Source organism: Photinus pyralis, unplaced genomic scaffold (assembly GCF_008802855.1).
Source record: "Photinus pyralis isolate 1611_PpyrPB1 unplaced genomic scaffold, Ppyr1.3 Ppyr1.4_LG3a, whole genome shotgun sequence".
Classification (NCBI taxonomy): Eukaryota; Metazoa; Arthropoda; class Insecta; order Coleoptera; family Lampyridae; genus Photinus; species Photinus pyralis.
This window is the reverse complement of record NW_022170509.1, coordinates 3,445,088-3,462,173: the sequence shown is the minus strand read 5'-3', so window position 1 is coordinate 3,462,173 and position 17,086 is coordinate 3,445,088. Positions and strand designations below refer to the sequence as shown.

At 37.0% G+C, this 17,086-nt stretch overlaps 1 protein-coding gene across 2 annotated transcripts in view; it reads right to left on the bottom strand.

Annotated features, from left to right (window-relative positions):
• LOC116165960 (zinc finger protein basonuclin-2-like) overlaps positions 1-17,086 on the bottom strand; it is a 348,284-nt gene that overhangs the window by 200,446 nt on the left and 130,752 nt on the right. The window contains exon 3 of one of the 2 annotated variants that reach the window (XM_031480744.1): positions 4,161-4,257. The exons of the other annotated variant lie outside the window; for it this stretch is intronic. Within the exon in view, the coding sequence (XP_031336604.1) occupies positions 4,161-4,248 (88 nt within the window). The 5' untranslated portion in view covers positions 4,249-4,257. The remainder of the gene's footprint in view (positions 1-4,160; positions 4,258-17,086) is intronic. 2 annotated transcript variants of the gene reach the window in all.

Below are 17,086 nucleotides of genomic sequence, written 5' to 3'. Positions count from 1 at the left end.
ACACCCCCCAAATCTCTTGCCAATAATAAATAAGGACTAATTTAAAAAAATGAAGTAATATTTAGACACAATCGACAAGGGGGCAGACTTTCATTCGCGTTTCTAGGCTTTATAGTGCATATCTTCAAAATAATCAACCAAAGAACAATCGGCTAGGGGGTATATTTTCATACGCGTTTGGAGGGTTTGCACTTCCCCAAAGCACATACTAAATAAGCACGAAATTTCTTAAAAATAAAAATAAAAATTGTGGGGTGGGGTCTGCGAATCCGAAGCAACTACCTATAAGCAACTGAATATAGCATTGCCACATGGTGGTCACTGCCAGTAACTGTACGTAGGCTAAAATAAGTCTCCAGACAAAATGTGCCCGGCATCAGTTCTTAAAAATGATTTAAATGCTATCCGCGTGCCACGTATAGTCGAGTAGAGGTACTTTTGGGTGTCACTCCAAAATGAGTTCGGGTGTATTGGAAACATGCCTGGGGAGTGGTGAATGGTATTAAAAAGGGATAACAGAGTTTTTAGAAACTGAATAACTCTATCGATTTAAAGTCGGTGGATAGTACCTGTACCGATGCTTTATCTAATTAACTTTAAGAGCGTTAACAACCAAGTATTTCGCCATAAGGCCTACTTCTAGCGCATTTTCAAAGCGTGAGTTATGGAAACACGAATAGGGACATGGGGCGTGGTAGTGGACGATTTGATCGCAGAATTGCGTGACAGTCTTCCTATAGGACACCTCAAGGAATATTACATCATTCTTTTCTATCTATCTATGTTATAATGAAAGATGCGCAACGTTAATTACACATACTCCCAGCGCGAGATAAAAATTACATTAATCACTTCTAACCTTGGTTATTATTTTCGGCATAATTTGATTGTATAAGAGATTTACTTATTAAAGCAATAAAAATCGGTACTCTATATACAGTTACCTTGTTCTCGTAATAAATTTCAAAACTACATCGTGTCTCAATTATTTTCTCGCGCCGGTGGCTTGGCGCATATATTAAGAGGATTGAGTCGCAATTATTCGTAATTGTCTCTTAAGAGACATCAGAATCGGATTGTGGCATTTTCAAATTTTCCTTCGCACATAACATAAAAGGCAAGCGAATTGATTTTTGGATTCGTTTTATATTGTCGAAAAGGATTTCCCTCGTTTAAAGTGGTTGAGAACAAAAACAATGAAAAAATGAAGCGCACGTCCATTACATTATACTGAATCCTCTCCTGTTCTAAAAGGACGTCAGTTGTCGGAACCCTCGCAATCCTATTTTGAAAGTCCCGGCCAAGCGTGCATTGTAACAGCGTTCGGTCTCGGTCAATAGTTACTTTCATATCCTCACCTTATGGACATTGGACAAAGCAAACTCTTTGCTTAACAACGCGATTTCTTTTGCGTCTTCTTAATTAGAAGTGTGGAACGGAAATATTTCTATGCAGAAAACTATATCGTCAAGGTAGCATGGACACCAATTTCTTTCACCCATTGTTTTCATTAATTCATTCATTCACAGGAAATAGAAATATATTCACCTACTTTTCATGTAATAATCTTTTTTTGGCGATTTCATGTGTCCGCACCCTCGTGCAAGATAGGCCATCACTAATTACTTTCTATTATATAACAAAGTGCAACCGCAACCCATAATGAAAAACCTTGAAGTGTTATTGATTAACGAAATTGTTTGTTGCCAAAATCAATCTCTAACAAATTTTCAGCCACCCCTATCTCAATTAGCGCCGATAATGACAAAGGTATATCGACGCGCAGTCACTATTGTGGAATTAGGTACGTATTACACCAGGATTATTCAAACTACAGGAAGAAGTACCTACAGTACCATTCGGATTACCGAGTATTTATAAATTTAAACCAGGCATGAGCGCAATATCTTAAACACGTGGTAAATCAATGCATGAACTCTCGAACTTTCTTTAGTCCAGACTCGAGGCTCCTACTCCGACATTTTCTTAATGAATCATGGATTTACTTGAAACTTTGACAATGAATTTTACAGCTTAGGCTTTTGTTAAATGAGTGCAAGAATCGATCCATTCACAGTTAAATACGTTAAAAATTGCTAAAGTACAACAATGCAGTTTGTCAATGAAAGGTTTTTTTTTATTACTTCTTCGAGCCCTTTTTCTGGGTCAAACTTTTTGAAACCAAGGAGTTGATAAAAACTTAGTTCATACGATCTTTCGCTCCTGATATTTTCTGAATAATCTCCAGCGGTTACTGAAATTTCCCTAATACGATTATGATTTACGCATGATAATTAGAAAAAACTATGGAGGATTTCTATTTTTGGCATTGAGAAAAGAACGATCTGTGGGCTTCCTGTCATGCGTTGGGGCGATTTCGCCCAGATTCACGGAGCGTCGCCAACGAGGGGGAGCGTTGTGGCTCATATACGCAGATCAGGTATCGGTGGACTGGTTGGGGTGGGAACTAGCTAGATCAGCTCCGTGGGAGAGGGCGAAACTTCGACTCCTCGAAGCGAAGAACCTGCCAAAATCAGTAAAAGCACACGCCTGGATCCCCGGGGCTCACGTAAAACCGAAGAAGATCCTGAAAAGGATCGAAATCCAAAATGCTGGACCAGCAATTGGCGTGTGGTAGACAGGAAGGAGTACCTCAAGGAACAAACTTTGATTGCCCTTATGAACCAAACTACGTGGGACAAGATGGGGGCTACTATCGACCGTACGTAAACTTCACCAGAGTGGCGTTCAAACTCGTCTCCAAAGGCAAAGGTGGAAGCAAAGGAGATGACAAGCATGGAGCGCAAAGAAGCTACAGCAGTAGAGGGGTACTCAGGGGAACCACAGGCAACTGTGCTAACCGTAGGTAAGCCTGGTTTTACTATTTGATTAATGGTAAAAGTAGCACAAATTAATATGCAACACAAAATTTTTTTTAGTTGTTGTTAAAACACTATTTTCTTCTCGACACCGAGATAGGTTTCTTCTGTTTATTTTATAATTAAACATAAGTATACTATTAGTTTATTGGTTTGTACAGAAGTAGAGAATAAATCATTGCTTAATTACTTACTAGAAATCGAGAACTGTCCCGCAGAAGTCAATAACTCGGCGGAACTGGAGGTCATGGGATTAAACCTTCGCATGGCCACAAAGGGTGCCTATAAGGACAGTCGTCCCACAAAAGAAAGGAGAACAAATAAAATACCCTGATGGTACGAGGGAATCTCTCGATTGCGGGCACAGAGTAGGCAGATTTTTAATAAAGCAATAAACACGGGGGGAATGGAGTTCATACCGAACTACGCCCATCGAATACAATAAGGCCACAAGAAAGACAAAACGTGACTCGTAGAATCCCAGCAAGTGCCAGACTCCAAAGAGCGTTACAAAAAGGAACAGAGAGTAGAATCGGATCCTTGAAGAAAATTGAGGGGAGGGGGTGGGGTTATACAGAGACCGTAAAGGAGACCGTCAAGCGTTTGGTTCAACCACACTTTCCGGGATCAAAAACCCTCGCTTAAAATGACGCGGGCGAACCAATTATTCTGGAACCACTTCACAGGGGAAGCAGAGGAGCTTGGGTTCTGGGTCGACAGGTAGTGAACGTAACCAAAGTTCGATGGGTGGTGAAGATTTTATTACAACAAGGTCTCGACTTGCTAGCCTCCACACTATGTACGTTACTAAGGGAAAGTTTGACCCTGACATACATACATATGGCGTGGAGAAATGTAAAAATCGTATTCATACTGCAACCTGGACGAGACCCATACGCCCAAGCCAAGTCGTTTAAACCCATCAGTCTAATGTCGTTTCTCCTAAAACTAATGGGGAAACTTATTAAGCGACACATAGCGATGAGGTGGTGGGGCTTGAACCCATCAGTCAACACCAATGGGCCTATCGACCAGGAAAATCCTGTGAACTTGCTATCCACAGAGCAGTGAATGTAGCGGAGAGGGCGATCTCCTGTAAGGAGGTAGCTCTAGGGTAGTTTTTAGATATCACCAAAACAGAACAACACTTAGACTACTATTACAGATGAAATTTCACACTGACATGCTATATGCATGCGTAACGAGAAACTGTAGAACAATGACGCAAAGTCGGTAAATTCTAAATTAAAGACGTTTGATTGCACAGTAAATGGAACTTACCGACATGATCGTGTCCTACACGCAGCAAGATTAAGAAGGTAAGTGAATAACGGTATCGATGAAGTCGGCACTCTGCGGTTTTCCTCATATCTTGAATCTGTAACAAAAAACATAGTGTCAACTTTCTGCTGGCAGTGACACGTTGTGATAAAGTATTGGAAAAAGAAATGTACATTCCTCAAATCTACATTTGGGACAGCTACACGGCGTTTAAAGCTATAGTGGTTGTTTCCGGCGTTAGTCTCCAAAATAAGATATAAAGAAAAGAATGATTTAGGGGAGTATAGGGGGCGCACTAACGCATATCAATTTAAAACCCCTATAAAAATTTCAAAAACTGAAACAAAAACGCCCAAAAGGCACAATAAATCTTTCCACAGCCACAAGAGTTCCCGTGTTTTCAGCCCAGTTTAGCAAAAAAAAAAACAAATTAATACAATCGCATTTGATACGTGACTGATTCATGAATGACTTGAGGAATCCGTACATGAAGTTATCCAGACGTTAACAGTCAATGTTGGGGAAAACGGAAGCTTTTCGTCAGTCAAAACTTAGGGGCGCCCACTTCTTTGATCATCATATGGGCGCGTAAGTCCTCCTTGTCTTTGTTTTATTTTCTAGCTGCCAGTTTGACAATGAAAAAAACTGTCATGTAAAAAAAGCTACCTTTTGTAGTATGTAACTCAAATAGTAAAAGGGAAAAACTGAAAAGTTTCTGATAAGATTCTTTCCCGTTTAAAAATATACGGGAAAAGCATGATTAAATGGATTATACATTTTGGCTAAAGAATTTCACCCCTTTCAAAAGAGCGCTTAGAGCTTTGGGTTCAGGAAAATAAAAAGCTTTTTCCTGGACTATGTGAATTTAAACTTGTCATTCACAAATGTACAGACGACTTTTTTTTTTAAATTCGCAACAAAATTTGCGACGGAGTTTGTAGGGTTTATAATGAATATGTTGAACTTAATCAATAAAAAAAATAACATATTTCTCTTCAATTCCTAAATGTCTACCAAATAAAGACTAATTTTCTTAATAAAATGAGGTGCCTCGAAGAAGGGGTGTATTTTCAATTTGTCATTTAAAAAATGTATTTTTTCTAGTATGTAACTCAAATGGTATCAGAAAAAGCTTGATACGTTTCAGATAAGATTCTTTCCCGTTTAAAATTAACGAGAAAAGTTGGACCCAGATTGACCAGGTTACATATTTTCTTTCAACCTTTTCTAAAGAGCTTATTTTCCTAGGTTAAGTAAATTTGAACTTGTCATTCACAAATGCCTTTTCCAGCTTCAGGGAATTATAATAGGTTTCTTTTATAAATCGTGGTTTTGGCTGTAAATGGGGACAGTTCTCTTTACTAGAGCGAGCCCAATCAAATTGTTACAAATAACATCAGAAATGGACCATTTCGTTTGTAACAAATTGATCGCAATCACTACTTGTAATCTCGTGACGGTTTAAAAGAAACAATGTGAACGATTTCAGTATAAAGATTAATTACATTAATTAAAGGATAAGATTCCACACGCATGCAGATAGCATATCATTTTTGTGTTTAATTGCCAGAAACGCCAGTCCGTCTGTTATAGGAATATGGCATTTTAAAGTGACTGCAACAATGGGTAGTTGTTGGATAATTAGATACACTGTTGTGATTTGTGAATGTAGGTTTGGTGTTTGCACTCTCCTCCTAGGCTCTACGGAGTGGAAGAATCCCCCATTTTATTTATAAGTGAAACTTACTCGTTATTATTATACCATTTTTTATAAGCGGGTATGTCAATCTATTTAAAAACTTCCGTCCAATCAGGGAAATTGTTTAATTTCCGGAGCGTAGGAGCATTCAGGGAACAGTGATCACGGCACCTTACCACTTCCTTTTCGCGTGAGCATGTGCAACTATCACCTAGTTAATCGCTATACCAACTACCTTATTACAAGGACTTCTTTTCACGGTTATAATTACATACTTGCATGCAAAGTTCCTGTAGTATTAAATTCATGTTATCAGTTTTGTATGTACACTTGTTTAGTTTGCATTTCCACATCGAAGGTTGTGCAATCATTTCATTTAGCTTGCCGTTGGTCAGAGCTTCCTATAGATCACCCATGAACCGAATGGAAATTTTTGTAACAGACTTGTCATCTGTGGAACATGAAAGAACTCCTGACCGAATAACTTGAAAGTTATATTTTATTATTATACTTCGCAATAGCGCTGTTGTTTCGATGTATTTGTGTCGGTCCATCTTTTCCGGCGATAACTCGAGAACGAAATCGAATTTTCGAATTCTGTTTTCGGACAATTTTTAATTAATCTCGCATCGCGAAAGGTCACCACGAAAAGATATCAAAAAAAGTTTCGATTTCTTTGTGAAAAGAAGTTTTGGGACGTCTAAAGGGAATTAATTAACAATGAATTTCATGAGCACTTGCGCCAACATATCGAAAAAAATCTTGAGTAGGCCCTTTTTGAACGCTTCGGCGTTTTCTAATACATAGGTGTAGAAATTCCTCTCACATATATCATTCGGTAAAAATTTGCAAGGTCAGAATAGTGTTTTGTTCATTTTTGGTGCTGAGGTGTGAATTGGCAAATTCAAATTAAATTTGCGCCGTATAGTGGAGATTTCCTTGATGAATTCTATAATAAGCAAATTTTGAAGACAACCTTACTTAAGAGCATAAACCTGATTAAAGGCAAGTCTACAAATTGTTTCAATTTTAACTTTGAGCCTTGAGGCAAACGTTCCAAATTCCGGCTTTCCAAAGAGTTCACTCTTACATTTGCATGGAGGTAAGCTGCATATAAAACACTAAGTACTGATTTATGCAGATATCTAATAATACTCGTTGATGAAATCCTGGAAGACCAGCAGGTGTAATGGTCCATCACGTACTTGAGCGAGGTGAGGCGGCCCAGCCGAAACCGAATTCAAATCCCATTCAAGAAAACTTGGTCACATAGGTATACGTTGTTGGTGTAATATAAAACATGAACACTGTCCCATTTTCGCATATAAATCTGTTCTTTTTCTTTCTCTATATATTCACGCCCTAAGGATAAGACGCCAACGTAATTTTCTTTATAATGCTTTTACAAAACATGGATAGTGTCATTTTGGTAAATGATATGTTCTGACATTACATTTCGGGGGTGAATGTTATTTTCGGTAAGCGAGAAATGAACTTTAACTAGTAATTGCAAGTGTTGAGTGCGTTTTCACACACCGCTAGTTCGCGAATACATTAATTACTTTTCCCGGGCGCGTCTAGCGGCAGGCTCGCGAAGTTGCGTGTGTTTAGCGTGTCATTAGCGCGTTCCGGTGATGGATGGCAGCGCCACTGCGAGTGTCGTGGCTGTTTCACGCACAACCAATCACCGCCATCCCTTATCCTTAATATATTAGCGTAAAAACTAAATTTCATACCGTAAAAGAGATTTCCCCTCCATTTAAAGGTTCGCGAGTTAATTTTGTATATATAATCGTATGATCTTGCGAACGGCATAAAAATTAAAAAAGAGAATTTTCATTGATAGAGTAACGAAAACATCAGGTAAAATGGCAAACGTTGGCTATATTTGAATGTCCATTTAGGTAATTGAAATATTTGGCTTTCATTGAGCTATTGAAAAGTCGAATTCTCGATGAATGAATTGAAACCAGGACTCTTTTTAAAACCAAATGGAAAGCTCATTTCATTCCGACTGATGCATCTTTTTAGTTCGCATATGTTTCATAAAAGTATTTTACAAAACGTGCCTTTGAATTACTGTTGCGTTGCAAATTAAACCTCCCATTTGACTTTTCAGGTTCGCTAAAGAAAGCTAGAACTCCCAAAATAATTTGTCACGATGTGATTCAATTTATGTAAACGGTAGCAGCGATCCCTTCTTTGGCACTTAAACACTTATTACGCTCGAGAACGTAATTTTATAATTTCAGCTCATGATTTATAGTAAACGTTCTTTGCAAGTTTTTAGCTCAACACTGTACTTTACAGTTATAAGAAAATGTCAAATTACTCGGTGAAACATTAATCGAGAAACACATTTTCTATCAGTACTCGCATTTTCTGCTCCATTAGTATAAGATGTTGGTCTCTGCTTGTGGTCTAAAGTCAGAGTGATGAATAGTATGCACCATCCATCAATGACAAATCACATTTCTTTACGTTATTCGCTCGATTCAACTTAATCCATTTCTTAATCGTGCAAATAAATCATTCCTATGACAAATTATAAATTTTTACAACAAATTTGGCTGTAAAATGAATCACCTTTAACAGTTAATTCACTTGAAGTGCGTAATTCAACAACACCTTTACAAAAAGGAATTTTCATTATAGTAAAGAAAAACGCGACTTCCGTTCGCAAAAACCCGAAAAGTCCAAAATTTTTAGGATTCCAATTCTTGTTCCGGATGTAGCACAATCAGAGAACTAAATGAAATTTTTGATCGTAAGTTTACACTTTTTTCCCATCCTCTCGCTTGCCCCATTGTAGGTATAGTAGGTATTATGACATATACACTGTGTCCGAGATAAGAGGGTCACCTCAATATTTCTTGTATTTGACGAGACAAATTTGTCTAATATAATTTTATATGTGTTTTTAAGATCTTTAAAAAGAGCATTCAATTTGTTGTATGACAACTTAGAATATCACGTGGTTGATATACAAAAAAATACGAGTTTACTTTTTTTTTAAATTAATCTATTTATTACCCCTCTCTTGTTCTGGGCCCTCAACAGGCTTGCGCCCAATTATACAGAGTGACCCGCATAATGCTTTTTAGAAATCTTACAAAGGGGTGTGTTTTTATGTACACGTGGTAAACAAGAACTTTGCTTAATGTAGTAGTACAAACATTCAATGGAATTTTTTAATTGTTGCCAACAGGATTGAGCAGTTAGCCTTTAAAGTAAAAATAATCATATTTTAATCTTTTGGGAACTGTATGGGGTCAAATTATTGAACCGATTAAGCTATCCGTACGTATATAAAAATCAATAGACGTCAATAAAATTAATCGAATCCTGATCAAGGCCCGGGGCCAGAGGAGGTTCAGCCCCACTTAGAACTTGATCTTGCCCCTTCTGGAAAATGTGGTTAATGGTTTCCTTTCACATACTCAACACACAAATTAGATTTAGACTCTGCAAATAAAATTATTGTGGTTTATTGGTGTTTTTGCAAGTTCAACAGCCACAAGTAATTAGAGTTGAAGAGATATTTAAATAAACCAAAAATATGCGCCATTTATTGCGGGGCGTCATGTAGGACGACTCGATTTACAATACTCCCTTTTAATTATAATTATAGTAATTTACTTACACGCTAACCTTCTTACTAATATTCTCATATATTTACATGCAGGTTGGTTTATCTACCACCAACTACCAGTCATGTAAAAATAAGTTTCCTTAAATTTAGTTTTATTTTTGAAGCGGAAAAAGACTATACTTTTTAAAGGGTGGATTGTGGATCCTGTAAACAAAATCAAAAAAGGAAACAAAAATAAGTACTACAAAAATTACGCCACTCGCAATAGACGAATCATTATTTGTGGAGGTGAGTTTTAACTTTAAAAAAATGTGCAATTTATGAAACGGGAAGAGGATACACTTTCATGTGCACTTAAAGGGTGATCTGTGGTTCCTGTAAACAATATTAAACAAGGAAACGAAAAGTACGAAAAGTGCCACCCCCTCGAAGTGAAAACATCAGTTTTCTCAAAACTTTTAATTTTTAAAATGCGAAAGCGTTATACTTTTACGTGGTGGTAGGCTAAATCAAACAAGAGCACACAAACATTTGAAGTACCACAAAAATTACAGCCTTCACAATAGACGAATCGTTACATTTTAGTTACATGACTACAAGGCTACAACATCTCCAAAGCAGCAGCAGCGTAATGTAACAACTAGGGAATGCAATCCCGCAGCAAAATCTCAATCCCGGTATTTGCAGGATTGCTAGATGTTAATCCCGCGGGATTCCGGTATTTGCGGGATCTCGCAAAACTTTAATTAAATTGGCAAATAAGCAATTCTGTGCGGTTAACTTCTGCATTAAAATAAATCGCTAATTATCACAATATTTAACAAAAAAGTACCTTCGGCTTAACTTAGAACTCAAAAAAACCTTACCTGTAAAGCACAAAAAGTCTTCTAAAGTGCCTCAAAAATCATAGTACATTTTTAACGAAAAAAAACAATTATTTAAAAAATAATTCGCCGTTATCAGTTTCATTAACAAAGTAAACAGAGTCGTCCCCTTGGTCGACAAATTCCTCAGTCCCGCAAATCCCGCTCCATTTATGTGCGGGATTAATCTCGCAAAAATGCTGCGGGATCCCGGTATTTCGGGATCCCGCAATCTCCGGTATTGCATTCCCTAGTTTCTAGTCTATAACTTTTGATTGAGAAGTCTGATCGAAAAAGTACGAATTGTTTTGGATTCTACGCACCAAAATTAATAAGAAAAAGTGTTTTCCCGAGAAATTTTGGTGCAGTCGATTTTTGGTAAAAAAGGAAGGTTATACACTGCCTTTTTTTGAGGCCCCGAAAAAAAAATTGTATCAGATCGACCCGGAAAAAAATTTGCTTATAGAATGTGGCCTGTAGAATCCATAATTTCAAACAGTTCCAAGATTGGGCTACTAGTTCAAAAGTTACAGCCCTTTGAATTTTCTTTCGAAATTGGTTTCTTTTCTAGTCTATAACTTTTGATTGAAAAGTCTGATCGAAAAAGTACGAATTGTTTTGGATTCTACGCACCAAAATTAATAAGAAAAAGTGTTTTCCCGAGAAATTTTGGTGTAGTCGATTTTTGGTAAAAAAGGAAGGTTATACACTGCCTTTTTTTGAGCCCCGAAAAAAAAATTGTCTCAGATCGCCCCGGAAAAAAATTTTCTTATAGAATGTGGCCTGTAGAATCCATAATTTCAAACAGTTCCAAGATTGGGCTACTAGTTCAAAAGTTACAGCCCTTTGAATTTTCTTTCGAAATTGGTTTCTAGTTAGGACTGCAATCCCGCAGCAAAATCTCAATCCCGGTATTTCCGGGATTGTTACATGTTAATCCCGCGGGATCCCGGAATTTGCGGGATCTCGCAAAACTTTAAATAAATTGGCAAATAAGGAATTCTGTGCGGTTAACTTCTGTATTAAAATAAATCGCTAATTATCACAATATTTAACAAAAAAGTACCTTCGGCCTAACTTAGAACTCAAAAAAACCCTCGAAAAACCTTACCTGTAAAGCACAAAAAGTCTTCTAAAGTGCCTCAAAAATCATAGTACATTTTTAACGAAAAAAGTTTAACAATTATTTAAAGAATAATTCGCTGTTATCAGTTTCATTAACAAAGTAAACTGAGTCGTCCCCTTGGTCGACAAATTCCTCAGTCCCGCAAATCCCGCCGGATCCCGCTCCATTTATGTGCGGGATTAATCTCGCAAAAATGCTGCGGGATCTCGGTATTTCGGGATCCCGCAATTCCGGTATTGCATTCCCTAGTTTCTAGTCTATAACTTTTTATTGAGAAGTCTGATCGAAAAAGTACGAATTGTTCTGGATTCTACGCACCAAAACTAATAAGAAAAAAGTGTTTTCCCGAGAAATTTTGGTGCAGTCGATTTTTGGTAAAAAAGGAAGGTTGTACACTGCCTTTTTCTGAGGCCCTCAAAAAAAATTGTATCAGATCGACCCGGATAAAAAATTTGCTTATAGAATGTGGGCGGTAGAATCCATAATTTCAAACAGTTCCAAGATTGGGCTACTAGTTCAAAAGTTACAGCCCTTTGAATTTTCTTTCGAAATTGGTTTCTTTTCTAGTCTATAACTTTCGATTGAGAAGTCTGATCGAAAAGGTACGAATTGTTTTGGATTCTACGCACCAAATTTAATAATAAAAAGTGTTTTCCCGAGAAATTTTGATGCAGTCGATTTTTGGTAAAAAAGGAAGGTTATACACTGCCTTTTTTTAAGGCCCTCAAAAAAAATTGTCTCAGATGGACCCGGAAAAAAATTTTTCTTATAGAATGTGGCCTGTAGAATCCATAATTTCAAACAGTTCCAAGATTGGGCTACTAGTTCAAAAGTTACAGCCCTTTGAATTTTCTTTCGAAATTGGTTTCTAGTAGGGAATGCAATCCCGCAGCAAAATCTCAATCCCGGTATTTGCGGGATTGTTAGATGTTAATCCCGCGGGATCCCGGAATTTGCGGGATCTCGCAAAACTTTAAATAAATTGGCAAATAAGCAATTCTGTGCGGTTAACTTCTGTATTAAAATAAATCGCTAATTATCACAATATTTAACAAAAAAGTACCTTCGGCCTAACTTAGAACTCAAAAAAACCTTACCTGTAAAGCACAAAAAGTCTTCTAAAGTTCCTCAAAAATCATAGTACATTTTTAACGAAAAAAGTTTAACAATTATTTAAAAAATAATTTGCCGTTATCAGTTTCATTAACAAAGTAAACTGAGTCGTCCCCTTGGTCGACAAATTCCTCAGTCCCGCAATTGCCGCGGGATCCCGCTCCATTTATGTGCGGGATTAATCTCGCAAAAATGCTGCGGGATCCCGGTATTTCGGGATCCCGCAATCCCGGTATGCATTCCCTAGTAACAGCTATATAGAAATAATGTACGTGTGTTAGGTACCTTGTCAAAAATAAAAATTATCCGTTTTAAACAGAAATATATAAAGTCGTAATTCACGTTTGTATGAGATATTGACTGGGTAAAGCAGCGATGAAGTGCGATTTCGCAAATGGTAGTAAGTGCTTAATTAGTATACGTTTCGCACGAATCCTGCCACAAATTCTCTATTTTTGTCCACTTGTGGATGAAATCGAGAAATGAACAAGAATAAATACAAATTGTAATTCAGGATCCGGATTTTTATTTGTTCTTGCTCTAGGTGGAAATGAAAATGTGCAACGTAACCAGAAGCATGTGGATGGGCCGCCAAATTTCACTCTATTACGTTTCATTGCAGTTTGTTTTCTTTGTACTTAAGTTTCCTACAATAAAAAATGAAATTCGATAAATAAAAATGAGTCGTGATTAATTAGAAGTCGCTAACCGTTAAATCAACAGGTCGCTAATTAAAATACAATTTTTAGATAATAAATATGGTGAACCGTGTGAAAAGCTTTACAATGATTTGTTTTATGAGGCCATTCCATAAGTTTCGGTATCAATGCGTCCAACAGCTTCGGCTATCTACATAAAAAGGCACATAATCAAATGGTAATGGACGCCCACTGGTCAACACACAAATTATTGATGATCTACGCGATGGGAGATCAGTTGTCGTCGACTGAAGTTCGGTCGACGCCATCTAGATCGAAGAAAACTGACCATCATTTCTTTTATAAATTGTAATCCTCGGTCTTGTTTTAATGAGATAAGATGATCAATCATAGGGTAAGAAGTTCGTAATAATTCTGTTTACTTTAGGTTTGTTAAATATACCCTATATATAGCATATCTCGTGTCCGCGGGTAGTGAGATGCTGAATACTCTCCATGTTCGGACCGCATGCTGATCTACATGTTGACCGCTCAACCAGCTCTCCTCATTATCAATTACCTCTACCTTAACACGTACATAAATAATCTTGAAAATAAAAATCTCATTATATTTAGGTGAAATATGAGCATATGTGATAAAGTCATATCTGTATACTGTACCTGCAAACAAGTTTATTCTGACATTACAACAAGACCAACTTCTATTTTTCAACATTCAAATAATGGTTATTGCTTCCATTTTTATGATCCTACAATGAATTTCACTTTAACGTTTCGAGCTACCGTTTTAATATTAACTCCCTTACAAATGTACCGCTAACTGTTGCGCACATTTTTTTCAAAACTTCCTTGATTCTTCATACGAGCTTTCCAAGCTTCGGTGCAGTAACCTTTAACTGTACTGACCAAAAGAGAAAGGTTATTGATTTTTTAGAAGCAGGGGTGAAAATTAGTTAGCTCCAGTAACCCACATTTAGGCAACGTAGATGGGGAAGTATCATATATGTGTAAACATCCCTCTTGTAGGCTAGTATAAGGGTGCAACCCTCTTGTCTCAGAAAACACTTGCGCCCTCAAACATTTATGTGCTCCTTCAAACGTGTCCCAGAGGATTTTTCTACGGTATTTTTACATGCGAATATGAACGCTTTCAAACATTTTCAATTTGGTATATTCTCGTTTTCCAGTTACGCGCTTTGTTGCAGAGAATAAAATATAGAGTGCGAAGTGCGAGGTGACAGGCTATGCGGGAATTTGAGTTAGTTCGAAACGAAATTGATCTTCGACGTAAGCAAAAGTTTGACATCGTTTAGAATTCTCGTCGTTTCTGAACGTCTTCCTATTAATTGCCTAGTTGTGATCTAGAGTGCTATGCCGAGTGGAATGAGCGGTGCAAGAAGGGTGGCTTGATGAACACCGGGCAATCACAGACCTATTCTCGTATAGAGAGCACTTTTGAGGAAGTCAGTATTAACTATCTTGGACTCCTAGAGAAAATAACAATCGGGTATATCAGGTGCAGGAGAGTCATTAAAATATAATTCCTCTTGTATAATTAACCTTCTTTTTTAGTTCGTAATCCTAAAATTAAAAATGCAATCACTTTTCTTAAAACACTCACTTACACTTGACAAGATTAAACACGCTTTTTAAATAAAGCCCACCTTCAGGTATTCCCCAAGCTTCTAGCTTTTAAGGGGAAATTAATCTTTATTAATACGATAATTTGGTTTATTTTTAAAGGCCATATAAGATTGAATTAATTTTACTCTAAAGCAACAGATCTCTGATCATTGTTAATCTCTAGTTTCCATTCTTCACCGCACTCTCGTATACGTATGGTTTTGTTGCCACTATGACAGTGAACGTACTCACCCCACATTTTGTAGCCTAAAGCTTCTTACCTCTTAACTTCGAGAAACTGAATCGATAGTCCGATAACTTTTGCTCATCGTACACGAAACCATAAATTTCAGACGTGGGCCACTGTAAGCGTTGAAGGGCTAACGTTCTTTGTTAATTGACAAAATTTAACACAAAACATGACAACAATACGTGTATTAAGTTGTTCCCCCAAATTCAAAAAGATACAAAGACTCGCATACGATTTTCAGTAGGGGAATTGTTTGACACTCGGCTAGCATTCGCAAACACGACCTTTAATTCGGCTCATATTCAATAGTACTGATCCTGGAACTCGTAGCAATCGATCGGCAAAGGTTTGACTATCTTTTCGCTCTCGAGTTAGACAAGGAACAGACGGGCGGACAAAACCATCACACAAGGTAAGAAAAATTCCCCTAAAACAGTGTTCGTTTTGTGCACCAACCCTCACGTTTTGTGATAATGCATTTTTTTATTTAGGGTTTTCTTTATTTCCAATCGAGTTCAACTTTACATGGTGAATCGAGTTTTGTGCCGATTTCTGAGCCAATGTTTTGTGTATCAAAATTAACCCGAAAATTAACCGTGATACGGAATTTTTAATATAGGGTGAATATTAGGCTAAATTTAGTGTATTGCAATTCATGATTATTTCAAAAACTACCGCATATTTCACCCTCATTTTCATTTCCTACACTTTACCGCAAAATTAACGCACTACCTATACATTACAATTATCTTTAATATCATAGATTATATTATTTATAATATTAATACATATTATTATCATCATTTTGTACAACATAATAGCAAATAGCACAAATAAACCGAATGATTTCGATAATAATAATAAAATTGCAGAGAAAAAAAGAAAAACCAAAAGTATGGTTTATTTAACAAAATAATGTAAAGTGATACGAAAATAAAATTATGCACCGAAGGTACTTTACTAAATAATTTTTCTTCCTAATGAAACATGAAACAGATAGGTACTAAAGGTGCCATTGACCTGGAATGAAATTCAAGGAGTAATATCAACCCCTAAAGCGTTTAAAAATGTGAGATGAAATTGTCATCAAAAGGTCTGGGGGCGAATTATCCGGGCACGAATTGTGCTGGGTCCGAATTGTCCTGAGAGCAAATTGTCCTGGGAGCGAATTGTCCGGGAGCGCATTATGCGTATGCGAATTGTCTGCACGCTGACAACCAAGAAATGTGTAGCAATAGCCTCAACGACTTTCAAAGAGATTCAAGAGCTAAAATCAACCCCTAAAGTGTTTAAAATGGATAGTAATAGTGAAAGTGCTTCCTTGGGTGTTACGCCTCAAACCCCAAAAATGTGCATTTTAAGTTAATCAACCACACAGAAAAGTATGGATGCTTTACTATGTTTCTGGGTGTAGGTACTCTTTTCAATGCTGTAAAATTTTTAGGAAAATTTCGACGCTAAGATGGCGCATCCGTTAATACAGACGCAAACGGTCAACAAGGGTCTTGCGAGCAAAGATAAGAAAAGTGGTTAATTCTTGTAGAGGTTCTTGTCTTGGTCAAAATAAAACAAAAATTGTGAAACTATTCAAACTAGCTCTGATTTTCAGTGTTCTTTTCGTAATACGCACGTATGGCAAATTTGCCCTTTGTCGCTGTTTCCTAATCATACCGTTATAACTTGAGCTTCATTATATTATATGATTATGTTTATGATAGTCGTACAAGTACAACTCATTATCTTCGCAATCTTTCATCTATTGGAGTTTAATTACGCAGTTCATATTAAAATCGCTTCCTATCACTTGCAATCGCAAAATAGTTAACTACTGGTTTCGAACTAATAATAAATAATTTTAGTGTTGGTGGATGGTTTTCTCTGCACGAAGTCTCAGTAATCGCAGCATAGATCAAGTAGTTAATGTGTCCGTCCTGCGAAAAAAACGTAGGATATGACTATTGAAAATCATTTCCATTTCTTTTTTATGCAGACTTTTAACTC